Genomic DNA, 15,076 nt, shown 5'->3' on the forward strand with positions numbered 1-15,076 from the left:
TATATTTATTTTTAAATTAAAGTATGTAGCTATTAACAAATTCGTATTTTCAATAATAATCAGTTCTACATTTTGGTGACCGAGTTGTTGGAGCGATTTTCTATTAAAAAGTAGATACGATCCTACGGTTGGATTAAAAATACGCATTGTTCTTTAAATGTGTGCTAATACAGCGTAAATACCCAATGGGTTGGGAACAGGTAGGTATCAATCATTCTTCGTAAAAAGTCTTTTAATATAATCTGTTGAGCCCAATGTGTTGCGGTTTGGAGCAAAAATCTTATTTATTTTAGCTACCTACTCTATTCTGTTTACTAAGTAACACAAAAATAATTTATAAAAATAAAGTGTTTTGTTGTTAAATTGCATTTTAAATATGTATCTACAGGTCAGACCAAAAAACTGCTTAGTAAGATAGAAATGCGAAAGCCAGTAACCATAGACCAAAAATTTAAAGCCAGTTTTGGTTTATAACTCAATGACGGTCAGGCTATAAGACGCAAGGATTACTAAGTCCGTATGGTGTGTTCAAATATTGCCAATATCGCCAATATTGAATGAGCGTTTCGTTTACGTTAGAAAATTAAATGCATACGTAATGTAAATCTGTACATTAGAGCTGAAAGTCTGGAAGTCACATATTCAATATTTTACAGGAGGGCAGTTTTAACCAAAAACAATCAATCAAAATATGTCTCTACAAATGAAAGTTTTCAGATATCCTCGATTATTTTGCTAAAAAGGGGGGACATGCTCAGCGTAGGTCAAAATGGAGCTTTTATTGCATTTTCAAAGCATGATCCTGGACATTCCTTAAACGTTGTAGATAATCTATTTATATAATTTTGAAGCCTTATTATCCTTTATATTTATTTTAAACATTTGATGACTGCATAAAGTAGTTTTATTACATAAAATAGTATTCTTTTAAACCTCTCGCTGTAATGTTTTAGAATATAGTCATATTTCAGTACATGCATGTGCAGTGGTGTTAAGATTTTTTACATTTATTAATTTTTAAACGCATGTTAAAAACCATTAGTATAATTTATGTCGACATTATTATAGTGAAATATTTACGATAAAAAATGATATTGATAATCTCTGTGATCCCAAATTTTACAAGAATTGGTCATTTTATTATTCAAAAAATGGGCATGATTAACACATTTGAGGAAAATTCTAAAGATATTAATTATAAGCTATGTCTCTGACCATTCAAGTGTAATAAACATCTCATGAATAATGATTGTTTTATAGTAATTATTAACCTAAGAATAAGGTAGTATTTTTTTGAAATACGCCATTTCTATTGGCATTTCCCAGTGGTTAGGCTACAACATACGGCCGTAGTCATAAATTTACAAACTATAACTTAAGTAGGGAGTAAGATCATGGTAACGCGCGTGTTGGAACATGTACCGAACCAAAAAAAAATGTTTTTTAATAAAGGATAATAAGGCTTTAAAATTGATAATAAGGCTTTAGAATTCAATCATAACATTTTAGAGGAATATCCTTCAAACAATTGGGACACTATGCATTCGTTTAAGTGGTAATTGATATACCCAATATTTCCGATTCCAGCGAGCCAAGAATCCTTGGTCGGGTTGCACATCTAAACTTGTCTCGACTGTATTCACAGAACACAATATGTAATTTAATGTGCCTTCGCACACAGCTCGAATTTGATATTTTAGTTTGAAAAAAAAAACATCTGGTGTCGCAAGCAACAAATTTCACTCGTCATGGAGCGACCTCGGCATCGGCACATCTGCATGAGTTTCTTTTTCATTCTTTAATCTAAGTTTGGCCCATTCTCGTGACACCGCCGTCCCGGCATGGCCTCGCCTTTGTATATAGAAAAAAATTGCAACATTGCGCCCATTTTGATTTTGGACTAGGTATACCCCAGTCGAGATGGTGATGTATTTGATCATCGAGCCCTTGAAATATGAAAACTACTTTAAAAAATCTATGGACTCCACTTAGTTTTACTTATTAATTTAACGTTCGGTGGGTTAACTACAGACGTTGCGACGCACAGTGATCTCCATCAACCAGCCGTTTATGGCATATTGCGTTGCATCGCTACGGCAAGCCGTCGCCGGGTGGTGGTCCACACTGTGCAGCATTGCCGAAACCATTTACGCATTGCAGACCTGACACAGCAAGGAGCTCGAGACGTGGGAAATGGCGCAAACTCGTGAATGTCTTACGCTCCGATTCTAGATGATGATTTTATATGGTAAAGTGAACTAGTAAATCTTTATTGCTTACCCACTTACGTCTCTACTGATGCGTCTATTTTGACTGACGTCCTTAGACAATAGCGGCGAAAATCTCAGCGACGCCATTCCTGTGAATCATTAAAGACAATATTGTTTTGACAACATAATTTTTAATACAAAAGATATATTGGCTGGTAATGTTATAATATGCATACCATTTTACGAATTAATTTGTTTCTGAATTAAGGGAAGTGTAATGTAATGTAATGATTAACGAATAATAGGTAGGTATGTAGAGCCTCTAGTGACTTACGAATACTAATTACGAATACGAATGATGCAACTGATAATTTACATTATGTAGTTTAAAGAGTATTAAGAATCAAAATATATCTAAAAAATAAAAGAAAATATCAGTCATTATCTGTATTGCTAGGCTTAGCTTCCGGCTCTTATTTATACCTACTGCTGGTATCACGAGAACTGCTTCTGCTCTATTCTCATCTTTGGACCCATGGGAATCCATCCGTACCTCTCTATCAGCGTTTTTTCGACAAGCTCTTTAAATTTAGCGGATGCCATGCTCCGTTTTGGTTTGTCTATTCCTTTGACATCCAGTTTTATGGCAAAGTTGAGGTCGTAGGTACCATACGGCCTACTCAGCAAATACATACCTAGGCATTTTGTATTTAAAACTTTCCAACTTTCTGTGGCTTGATGATTCCTACCAGTAGTGGGAGCTTTCGTTTCTCATACTATATATTGCTTCAATGAGTTCGTACAGGAGTTTCACCTTTTACAATATGGGGTTATCTATTATAGATTTCCACTTCATCCATGTCTTTGTAGCCAGTGTCCATCTCCTGACATTTAGTGGAGGTACACTGAGTTCAGCTTGTATCACGTGAATGGGTTTTGTCCTGACTAATCCTCCACATATTCTTAATGCTTTGGACTGGATACGGTCTAGCCTCACCGAATTAGTTTCGGCAGCGGAGTGGTACAAAATGTTCCCGTAATCGAATCGGCTTCAAATGATTGCCATGTATATGTATTTATATTCTTATATGAATAGGATGCACACCCCACCCACCTCCCGCTAAGACTTTAAGTATGTCAGAGGTTGCGTCAGGCTGTTAGCGCAATGATCAATATATTGCTTCCACGATAGTCTATAGTCCAGGTTCATACATAAAAATGTATAACTGTCTACTCTTTCTATTACAGTGCCGTCAATTTTTAAATTAAGCTGGTTTTGTTTCTTGCCTTTGGCAAAAAGTACTACCTTGGTTTTGTTGGGAGCTTCTTTGAGACATCCGATTTCCAATAATACTTTTATTTCATCAAGACCTCTCTGCGTTATCCTTTGACATTCATCTACCTTTCTTTCCCGAGCAAAAAGTGCGAAATAGTCCGTACTATGTTGACCCTGTTGTTATTAATTTTAAGATATCAATGTTGTAAGTAGGGAATCCAATCCCGAGCCAAAATTGTGATCCCGGGATTTCGGGATTACAATTTGACGATCCCGGGATTGGCATTTTTTTTCGATATGCAGATAATATTAAATTTATAAATATACAAATAACGTTGATAAGATCGGTCAAAAATAAATCTAGTATAGTTTATACTATTTTACATTTATTGTTAATATTGTGTAAGTTCAATCTTGGAAATACATATGTTTAATGGAATAAATAATATTGTAATACAATTAACAATAATGTGAAAGTATAACAGTTTTATTATAGATAACAAATATAAATACTAGTTAATTTGAAACACCTCAGATATAAATAAACCTACTAGAAAAAAATCAATCTGAACAAAAATACGATGCTCGGCGGAATTCAAACTTTCATCCACTGCATACCCGAACGTGTTTTACCAATTGAGCAACGTGCGTCCTAGGTAATTACGACGAAATTAACTAGTTAAAATGTAAAACAAACCTGTTTAAATAAAATTCGTTAATTTTGACAAACAAATTGTGTAGTTTGAGTTACCATATCTACCAACAATAATAGGTAGGTACTTAACTCTTGATTACAAGCGGATGCCAAGATCTCTCCAAATTTTAATTTGAACGCACTTGCACTTGTTGATAATTTAATCGACTATTTTTTCTATTCAATTACAGTTCACAAGATTGGTTGAATAAAAAAAAAAATTAATTAAATTGGCATTTTTTTTCTTTGATACTCGTAGCATAAGATTATTTTATGTTAACTTTATAAAAATACAATGAAAAATATTCAAACACTTACCAATAAATGTTATCAGCCAAATAAGCAGTGCTTGGCATTTTAGTGCTGACATGTTGGTCAATTTCGAAGAACTGTTTACGGTGTATCAGCACGGATTACAAGATTTATGAACTGCAACATAATATAATACTTTATTCAACAAAATACAGTATGGTCCAAAATAGACACTGCGACGTTGATTGAATACTTGCCGTATCGACACTCGTCGAGATTAGACGCGCTCGTCTTCTTCGTCTACTCGCTACCGAATAATATCAAAAAAGTCTCGAATCGAATGGGTCGGTGAAACGTCACGGCGAGGGTGTGATACGGCATAAAATTGATCACCCAACTAATTATCGGAAGACCGAATCAATAATGAGTTTTAATCAGGGTTCGAAATGGACCCGGTTAATAAAATCCCCATAATTATCGCTCCGTCTCGCGGAAAAAATAATTTGACCATCTAAGCTATCTAGCTTTTTTATATGGACTATCTAGTCCATATAAAAAAATTCAAAAAGTGTAATTAAAAAAAATCCTTACTCGTGGCTAACACCACTATGATCGGATATGGTCATGACATATTTCAGATGTCAAATAAAGTATGACATTACTGTAGAAATTGTTGATCGAATATAAGAACATGAATTGATAATAATAAATAATATGTTATTGACGTTATATGAAATAATAAAATCCACGTGACTTAATGAAACTATTACCACCCTAAATCAAACTAAACAGCAGTAGCCTGATGGTGAGTAGCTCCGCTACACGAACCATATACAATTTTAGATATTTTATAAATAGAATATTTTAGTCAATGTATATTTGCCTTACTTAGGTTAAAAATCAAGGTAACATTTTGCGTTACACTTGAAATTGGTGGACAGAATTTTATTTTAATGTCACGGCGAGCGGTAAAATACATACATGTTAAAATCTAACATACTTATTTTTATTAAATAACATACATATAAAATACTTAATTAGATAACTATGTAACTAGTTTCGTAAAATTATTTAGCGCTCCGGTTCGTAAAATTATTCATTTCGACCGCTAGTTTTAATGATATAATATTGGTTTTAAGGCTATGAGGATGAACAATCGAACCTTAGGGGTAGGGAGCAAAACGATAAACTAAAAAAATAGAAAAATACAGTAACCATAAGAACACGTAAGTTACAAGACGTATCGGGTAATAAAACACTTTTATTAAAATTGGCCGATACTAGGAATCATTTTCGGTCGAACGGAATTTTGTTGTAGTAGTAATTTAAAGGTTTTTTTAAATAAATATTATTTAATTCTAATGATATACATAGGCATGGCCATGAGTTCTAGTGAAGTGATAGTTTATCGGTTATGTGCACAGAATTTTGGTAATTATCGGCCGCCACTGTAATTAATGACGTTTAACTTAACTTTCCACTTAGGTAAATTATTACTTTAATTTTACATTATCTTTTCTTCTTGGTCGGACGCTCATGGCTGAGGATCGTGACCACCTTTGAATTTTCCCATCCTTTGAGCGACCAAGACTTTCCACCCCTTTCGATCTACCGCTTATACAGTATATACCTACAAAGAATTTTTACATGGGCACCTAATTATTATATTAATAATTTAATAATATTTCTGAGCGGTTTTTTCCAACGGAATACTTATTTTCAAACACTTTTACACTTTTTAGTAGGTAGGTACATTTTATACATTCAGATACCACTCACCTCAATATAATAAAATAACCAAATGACATTTTACTCATTTAGTGGAACGTCAGTCACTCATTATATTACCAGATTACATTAATTTTAACTGTTTTAATAATTATATGTTTCTATTACTGTAAAACTTGACATATTTTTATTATCTACGCCTATTCTTTATATTGATGCAGGACTCGAAATGACCGGAGCGCCGTCCATTTTCATAAAATCAAGCGCTGTATTGATATGGTTAATTCCAATTACTGTTATTAGTTAGATGGAACGACAGAGAAACGAAAGAAATAATAAACATTATTTAATTATGCTAGATAAAATATATAATAATAATATAATGTGTTTAATTAAAAGAAATATATCTGCATACAAGTACAATGAAAATAAACTACTGATCTTATTTATTTACTTAAATCAGCACACCTACCAGTTTGACCACCTTTCTGCACAACTTTACTTATTCAATACTATTGAGTATCAAACAAGTGTTTGACTTTATATAATATTATTATATACGATATCCATTTAATACAGAAGCAAGCCAACCCACAAGTCTCAATAGAAGATAATAAATTTGACTCTTGATCTCTATTTATCTCTATGATAAACTCATCTGAGTAATAAAATGTATTCAATTAACGGCCCACATGCTCAGCGTTCGTCAAAATGGAGTTTTTATGCTATTTTCAAAGTATTATCCTGGACATTCTTTAAACGTTGTAGATAATCTATTTATACAATTTTGAAGCCTTATTATCCTTTATATTTATTTTAAACTTTTAATGACTGCATAAAGTATTTTTATTACATAAAATAGTATTCTTTTAGACATCTAGCTCTAATGTTTTAGAATATAGTCATATTTCGGTACAGTAGATTAGATTTATTAATTTTTAAACGCATTTACAAAACCATGAGTAAAATCAATGTTAACATTATTTCAGTACATCCATGTGATCCAAGGATAATAAGGCTTCAAAATTATATAAATAGATTATCTACAACGTTTAAATAATGTCCAGGATCATGCTTTAAAATACCATAAAAGCTCCATTTTGACGTACGCGGAGCATGTTTCCCCTGAAGCAGAATTAAAATTCCATACACTGCCATCTAATTTTAAATTGTATATGCATTCATTACTTACCGAATCTACTTAAATTATTGAATTTCTTATCAGCTTATCTCAAACAGACAAATAATGCAATATATTTTGGTTATATGTTTGCTGGAACTGTATGGAACTGTTTACGCCACATGATAAACAAAGGTGGAAACCAGGGATCTCAGAAATAATGAGAACTGAAATACCTAACGTGTAGTAAAAGCAAGCAACCGATTTCAAGTAAGGAAGAATACGGGATAAATTTAAACACGTGCCAAGAATACGTCATACCTCGAATACTGACAACTGCTCTAGGTTTATGCATTGACGTTCATTTAATATTGTTGTATTACACACACTATTGCACGTCTATAATGCGTGGTTCATTTTCGTAACACACTCACACATTCAAAACCCTGCGTCTAAATTTACTGTACTGGTATATATCCTATCGGAATTCTATTTATTATCTGCTCTGTGGTGAAAACTTACCTGATACTAAGGGAATGCTTGAAACCTACTCCTGTGCCAAACGTGCATATTTTGACTGGAATAGTACCACCGGATGTCCGAAAAAAAAGCCGTCGATATGGTACGAAAACTCCAAATCTGTGATAAATAACACCTACCATATGAACATACGCTGGCGCAAACATACCTACTATACTGGAAAAGTTTCTTCGTGTCATGCAAGAAGATTTCGGAGATTCCTGCTGTGGAAAGAATAGGAAATTGGCGCGGAGATATGACTATACAGCTTTATTGGTGCCCGTTGAGAAGCTACTAACTGGAAGCACAGATGACTTCACAGTTTGGAGGACGATAGTTAGAATTAAAATAATATGACGAAATGAAATAGAGATAGCTAAAGAAGAAAACTGATGGTCTTCCCGCTCGTGACAATGACGCAGCCATCAAGGTGGCGAGATGAGATTTGTTTCTAATACGGATATATTCCACCTATGCGAGAATGAGTTGAGGCGGGCGTTGATTTATAAACTTTTAAAATAGGTCGACTTCGGTCATTCGGCGTACTTCCATGTAGGTACTTTATATTATTTGTATTTACTCTTTATACCAGCGGTTTCCAACCTAGGAGGCGCGCCTCCCAGGGGAGGCGCCAAAATTTTTTAATAAATTAATTTTTATACCATAATATCTACAAATAAATAAAACTTCATATCTTAACGTAACAGTGAAAATTCAGTGCATGAATGTTTATTTTAATATATAATACATAATACATATATTTAAATCCTATTAAAAAATATTTGGAGCGGAGAAATTAAAAAATGGCGCTTTTGCAAACGCTCTGTTTCGGTAATGCACAAAACGACCGCTGGTTGCATGAAAACAATAACCTCAAATTTAAATGTCACTCTTAGCTAAAGTGTCAACTGAAGCGTGTAGGCAGGGTGTGATATTGTTTTTTTTAATTGTTTTTGACGTGATTTCTTTAATATAATATAACAATAATACATGTCTCCACTTTTAAATGATTTCTACGCCAGATATATTGAAGCAAACAAAAATCTATTTCCTGAGTTCTTGGTTAGTTTGCTAATGCATTTTTCATATTATTTTATTATTAGTAAAAAAAGTCGCCTGCGGCGCTGCTTTGTTTCGGAACTATTAAATATTTTAAATATATGGGTGAAAGATCCTGGCCTGTGGGCCCTATTTAGTATGTGGAGCCCATGATAGAATCCATTAATTTTTGTCAATGAACGATGATGAATTTGGTTGACTTCTATTAAAATTGATTGTGGTAATAAACAAGCTCATTCGTCGCATGAAAAAAATTTTTATTAAAAAATGAATTTAATATAAGTAAGTAGTAAAAACTTGTGTGTTAAAAAAGTGTCTGTATTATTTAATGAAATAAAGGGGGGGAGGTGCCAAGATTAGATTTTTCTTAAAGGGAGGCGTAGTAACATAAAGGTTGGAGACCACTGCTTTATACTCTAATTTATACTGTTTTTCTAATACCAAATGCTAATATTATTCTTTGTTTTTTTTCATATCATGCTGTCCATGGTTTTGGTATCGGTTCATCGTCAAGAAAACCATGGAGGGAAGCAAAAGTTATGGTCCTATTGAAACCAGGTAAACCATCGGATAACCCGATAAATTATAGGCCGATAATATCTCTGTTATGCCACACTCTCAAGCTATTCGAAAGACTTATCAATTCATGCACTGGACAAGTTCTCAACCTCGTCCAACACATAGAAGATGGATTCGAAAAGGGACTGGTGGACTGGACGGAGCTGTCTTCATAGACTTGACAGCCGCGTACGATACATTGAAGCTAATCCCTTCAAGCCAAAACCCGTCACGCACCACACTCGATTTTAATCGAGCGAATCACGTGGCCCTACATTGGACGATGTAAAACATTTAGTTCAGTTTTAGGCCGGGAATGCCCTAGGAGAAGATACCCAGGACTAAGGTTGCTACCACAGAACAGATAATAAATATAATACCGATAGGCAATATTCAATACGCCGCATCATGAAGCAGGCTTTTGAATGTGTGAGTGTCCTACGAAAATGAAGCACGCATTATGCACGTGCAATAGTGTGTGTAATACACCAACATTAAATGACCGTAAATGCGTAAACCGATAGCAGTTTTTAGTATTCGACGTAAAACGTATTCTTAACACGTGTGTAAGTTTAACCCGGTTCTTCCTTACCCGAGTCGGTTACCTGCTATTGCCTTACCCATTGTGTATTTCAGTTTCCATTATTTCAGAGTTCCCTGGTTGCTACGCTCAAAGTGAGCTCTGACTGAGTTTAAGGAAGTTACTTTCTAATGCAAAGTGCCGGGGAGAGAAGAGCACAAGGAAATTATAAAAATAAAAATGATTCTAGTGTACGTACGATACAGTATGTAAACCATAGAATCATGCTGAGTAAACTTTACAACCTCCTGAATGACTTCAAAATAACAAGAGTGATTGAAAAGCTTCTAGCCAACCGAAGATTATTTGTAACACTGGACGGGAAATGCAGCCGTTGGAGACAGCAATGGAACAGACTTCCTCAATGTAGTGTCTTGGCATCAATACTGTTCAACGTGTACACTAATGATCAGACAATCGAGGTCAACACAAAACATTTCCTCTCTGCAGATAACCTAGCCGTATTCTACCAAAGCAATAGCTTCGAGGTGATTGAGGAACAGCTTAAAGTTACATTAAACGAGTTAAAAACATACTACGACCTAAGTCAACTTATAGCAAGTAATTATAGCAAGTAGCAAGCTTAATGCTTGTAGCAACATTCCATCTCCGAAATAAGGATGCAGGGAAATTGCTTGATGTCGTTTGGGATGGGGTGCATATAGAACTATCGAAACTGCAAACCGAGTTGAAAAGGCAGCCCAAGAGAGGGATCCGCGACACGTCATGCATAGGTACCAAATGTGCAAAACAAGGCTAAAATCCAGAAGAAGCTTTATGGCGACAACCATAGCTCTGACCGTCCCACCCGAAGAATATAGACTTTCCGCATGGAAAGCGAACCTAGCCTCTGAGGGTCTCGAAGATTGGGTAAAGCCAGCAGAGCATCTCCCATCCGGAGCCGGTCTCGGGTACTGTACATGGAAAGCCCTAAACAGACTGAAAATCATGGTAGGACCCACTCGAGACAACATGGTGAAGTGGGGGTTCTCTGATGACCAAACCTGCGAGTGCGGCGAAATGCAAAGCATGGAGCACCACTTGTCATGCAAGGCTTGCCCAGTAAGCTGCAATTTCGACGAGATCCTACAAGCCGAGGAAAATGGTGTTGCTTTTGCCAACTTTTGGAGCGACACATTGTAGCTATTGAAGACCCGACACGACGAATAAGATATCATGCTGTGAATTTTTTGAATTTTTAAAGTTCAGTACCGATATGTAAATATTTTAATTTTAATTTATTGGTAAATGCACTACGTTATTAAAAATACAGGTTTTGTATTAAATAAGTGTCTAGTTTTTTATGTGCCCACTTGTATTATTATTAGTTTTAATAAAATTTAAATAAATAGCGTTCGCTAGAATATATTTTGAAATGAGGTAAGAGTTGTTTGCATATTTCTTGGATTACAGATTTGCATTAACAAACATTCCATGGTTATCCAAATTTGCCGAAAAATTCATAAAAATAAATTGAATATGTTTATCACTCCGAGAAAAAAAAACAAAAATATTTTTAATGAAAGCGATATAACATTTCCACCGTAATTTTCAATTTTGAATCTCAGCTGCGGGTAAAAATTTAAAAAATCAAACATTTAATGAAAGTAAAAAATAATTTTAAATAATATGCTACGCTCAGGGGTTCCGTAACGAAAAATCTCTAAACGTGCAACACGAAGCGCAAGCAGTTCATAGAATGTAGATAACGTGTGAACATAATATGAACTTAATAATCGTAAATTACCAAGCAGTCACGTTGCACAATTCAATATTTTTTTTTGTTAATATTCAGCCGAGTATCATATTATAATAAGTATATCATTTCACAAAACAAACTGCGCCTAAATATCAATTGTATATTTTACGAAAATTGACGAAACCAGAGGCTCTCGGTACTGTAGAGCAGTGCTCCGCAACCGGTGCGCCGCGGTGCAATACCCAAATTTGCGTACATGGCTGGTAATATATTTGAGAACCTGCATGAACTTAATAAAACAATGCAAGGTCAGAGTGAAAATATATTGACGTGCTCTGATAAATTATAAGAATTCAAAAATAAACTCGAACTTTGGCAGGAGTTAAGACGAAGATTTCTACAAATGTTCCAAAAGAACTACCAGACCACTATTGAAAACAAGCAATTAATTTTGGATCCGTCTCAAAAACTTTTAACTTTGCTGCAAAAGAAATTTCATCAGTACTTTCATACAATAAATGCGACTGGAGACGAAACCCTTTTGCAACCAATGCCGAAAATTCTATAGAAGCGCTTTTCCTATAGATTCGAGAGGAATTTGCTGAATTGATTAACGACGGGACGCTAAAACTGAACTTCGCCAATGTTACATTGGCTATTTTCTGGATTTCAGTTTATAAAAAATATCCTCGGATTTTAGACAAGGCTATCGCAGTTCAGCTCCTATGTTCGAGTCAAAAAAGTCGCCTGCGGCGCTATTTTACTACGCTAGTATTAATATTTTAAGACATATGATTGTAGGATACAATTTATTATTATTGTGTCTAGCCTAGCCCGACAACTAACCATAATTATATTAATATAATATAACCATACAAAAAATCGCTAAACATAAAATCAATACCATTAATTTTACCTCGAACACTATTTGAAAAACACTATTTTATAGTATCGCACTGTCTTTAACCATGGGGATAGGTAGAGGGGACTCGCCAAAGATCTTGGCCTGGGGTTCCCCTTCAGGATGTCTGGTCCATATTTTGGTGTATACATTGTTTTACGTGTAGTGTGCCGCGGAATTCTGGGAAGACCTTTGGTGTGCCGGGGGTGGGAAAAGGTTGCGGAGCACTGCTGTAGAGAGATAATTTGGAGAAGAGCCGCCCCTTGAACCGACCACCTGTGTGTACCACACGTCTTGCACATATAGATGCGGCGCCCCTATCTGTTGCCTCTCTGTAGCTCTACCCGCCTATATCTATAGTCTAAGGGCGCTCCTGATTTTGTAAAACACTAGTGGTGAACAGAATAGGAAATAAATATGAAGAACCGCCTCTTAAAAATATATCTTCAGAAAGTTGTGCAGATAATAATAAAATTTTATCATTCATATTCATAAAATATAACACAACAATAGTCGATATGAAGAGATACTTAAGGGCCCACATGCCCAACGTAGATAAAAATGGAGGATTTATTGTATTTTCATAGCATGATCCTGGACATTACTTAAACGTTGTAAAATAAATAACTAATAAATAAATAAATAATCTATTTATATAATTTTGAAACCTTATTATCCTTTATATCAGTACATCCATATGCAGTGGTGTTAATTTTTTTTAGATTTATTAATTTTTAAACGCATTTAGAAAACCATTATAAAATAAAATTAATGTTTACATTATATTATAGTGAAATAAAAAAATATAATCCCCGTGATCCCAAATTTGACAAAATTAGGCATTTTATTATTCAAAAAATGGACACGATTAACATATTTGAAGATATCTTCTTATCTTTGACTATTCAAAAATGATAAACATCTTACGAATAATGATTGTTTTATAATAACTATTTACCTAAGAATAAGGTAGTATTTTTTGAAATACGCCATTACTATTGGCATTTCTCAGAGATTAAGCTACAACATACGGCCATAGCCATAAATTGACAAACAATAAATGAAGTCGGGAGTAAGATCATGTAAACCCGCATATTTGAACATGTACCTAACCGAAAAAATCGTTTTTTTTAAACAGTACATGTTCAAACACGCGCTTAGAAAATATTGACATTGTCATGTCGTGAGAGACTCATAGATGTCGCTGCCAATTGACTGGACGCCGCAAGTGCTATATAGGTGGATTAGGATTTAACTGGATGTTAACTCCGTATTTTTTATCTCTCACAGTCTTACAGCCAGTCTGCTTAGTCTGATTAGCTCTGACCCGTTTGATCATACAGGTCCTCTAATTTGAAACTTAGCACCTTAGGTACACTATCGAGATTCATTTTTAATGGAATGCCTACCTGAACTGAACTAATTCTTTGGCAAGTTCATCTGGCTATTTGGTCGAGTGACTCATCTTATCTTGTTAATCTGTTTTCGTGTACCGATTGAAGTATTCTATACTATTGTTGATAACATGCAATTGTGATAAAATACGATTTCATTGAGACTTTGAAGGAGTAGCAGTAACCATTTACTTATTCAAATTCTTAACTAACTTACGTGGAAGTTTTTTTTCAAATTAACTATGTGAAAGTATAACATACTTAATTCGCACTTCTTCTCTTGCTTCTCACTCACGGACTGCAGTAGAAGTGAGTGAGAAAGATAATAATATGTTAAAACTCACGCTTTAAACTGAGGCGTAGTTCCTTTTACGCGCAATCGTCTCTTTTCACAGTAATAATTTGACGATGAGTGCAAGAGTGCTCAAAATTATACCAAAACTTATAATTTTTACAACGAATTAGAAATTGAGTAATTCTTTGTGAGAGTGCAGACAAGCGTTGTTGTTTAATTTGTTATTAATAGCAACGTGATAATATTGTGGTATATCTCTGCAAGTTTTGATTATGGATAGTAGATTATTACAGTCAACATGGAGTTGGACATAAATTCTTGCCTTATTTAATGGCCCGAGCAAGTGAACAGATTCGGATGACAGACTGCAAGAATAAATAGATTCAGCCTTTTGACCGAAGTCGAAATACTGAACAATGAGGAAAACAACAAAAGAAAAGATTGATTTATTATTTTCTCAAATTGTATTAACATAAATATTCCAATAATTTATTAACTACCTAACTTATTTATTTATTTTACCTGCAAGCGAATTTGAATATGTTAATATGTAGGTATACAAATACTCGATAACATTTCCACGAATAGCTTAATAAATTAATAGAATAACTAATTAAATCTTTTGTGTCTTTGAAAAGCTGTTACATTATTACAGTATATAATTAATATTAACTTATGATAATGTAATAAATGTTTAAGCTTTAATATATTAAAACCAGAGCTGTTATAATATAATCCCGACTTTTTTGTAGGTTCGCTTCCAGTTTTTTTTTTTAAACCAATAGGTTCAT

At 34.2% G+C, this 15,076-nt stretch overlaps 1 protein-coding gene across 7 annotated transcripts in view; it reads right to left on the reverse strand.

Moving 5' to 3' along the window:
• Positions 1–6,676, reverse strand: part of LOC147079112 (modular serine protease-like) — a 54,942-nt gene extending 48,266 nt beyond the window's left edge. For 2 of the 7 annotated variants that reach the window (XM_085953484.1, XM_085953512.1), the window contains exons 1-3: positions 6,633–6,676; positions 4,499–4,609; positions 2,281–2,359 (exon numbers count right to left, since the gene is read on the reverse strand). In XM_085953484.1, coding sequence (XP_085809610.1) covers positions 2,281–2,359; positions 4,499–4,550 — 131 coding nt within the window. In that variant the 5' untranslated portion in view covers positions 4,551–4,609; positions 6,633–6,676. Of the gene's footprint in view, positions 1–2,280; positions 2,360–4,498; positions 4,610–5,940; positions 5,958–6,211; positions 6,459–6,597 lie in introns of those variants that run through there. The other 5 variants (XM_085953478.1, XM_085953505.1, XM_085953492.1 and 2 more) reach the window with 4 other exon arrangements.
• Between the last annotated feature and the right edge of the window lie 8,400 nt (positions 6,677–15,076).

Source organism: Rhyacophila brunnea, unplaced genomic scaffold (assembly GCF_057557595.1).
Source record: "Rhyacophila brunnea isolate RB1 unplaced genomic scaffold, BYU_Rbru_1.0 scaffold_10, whole genome shotgun sequence".
In the NCBI taxonomy this organism is placed as follows: Eukaryota; Metazoa; Arthropoda; class Insecta; order Trichoptera; family Rhyacophilidae; genus Rhyacophila; species Rhyacophila brunnea.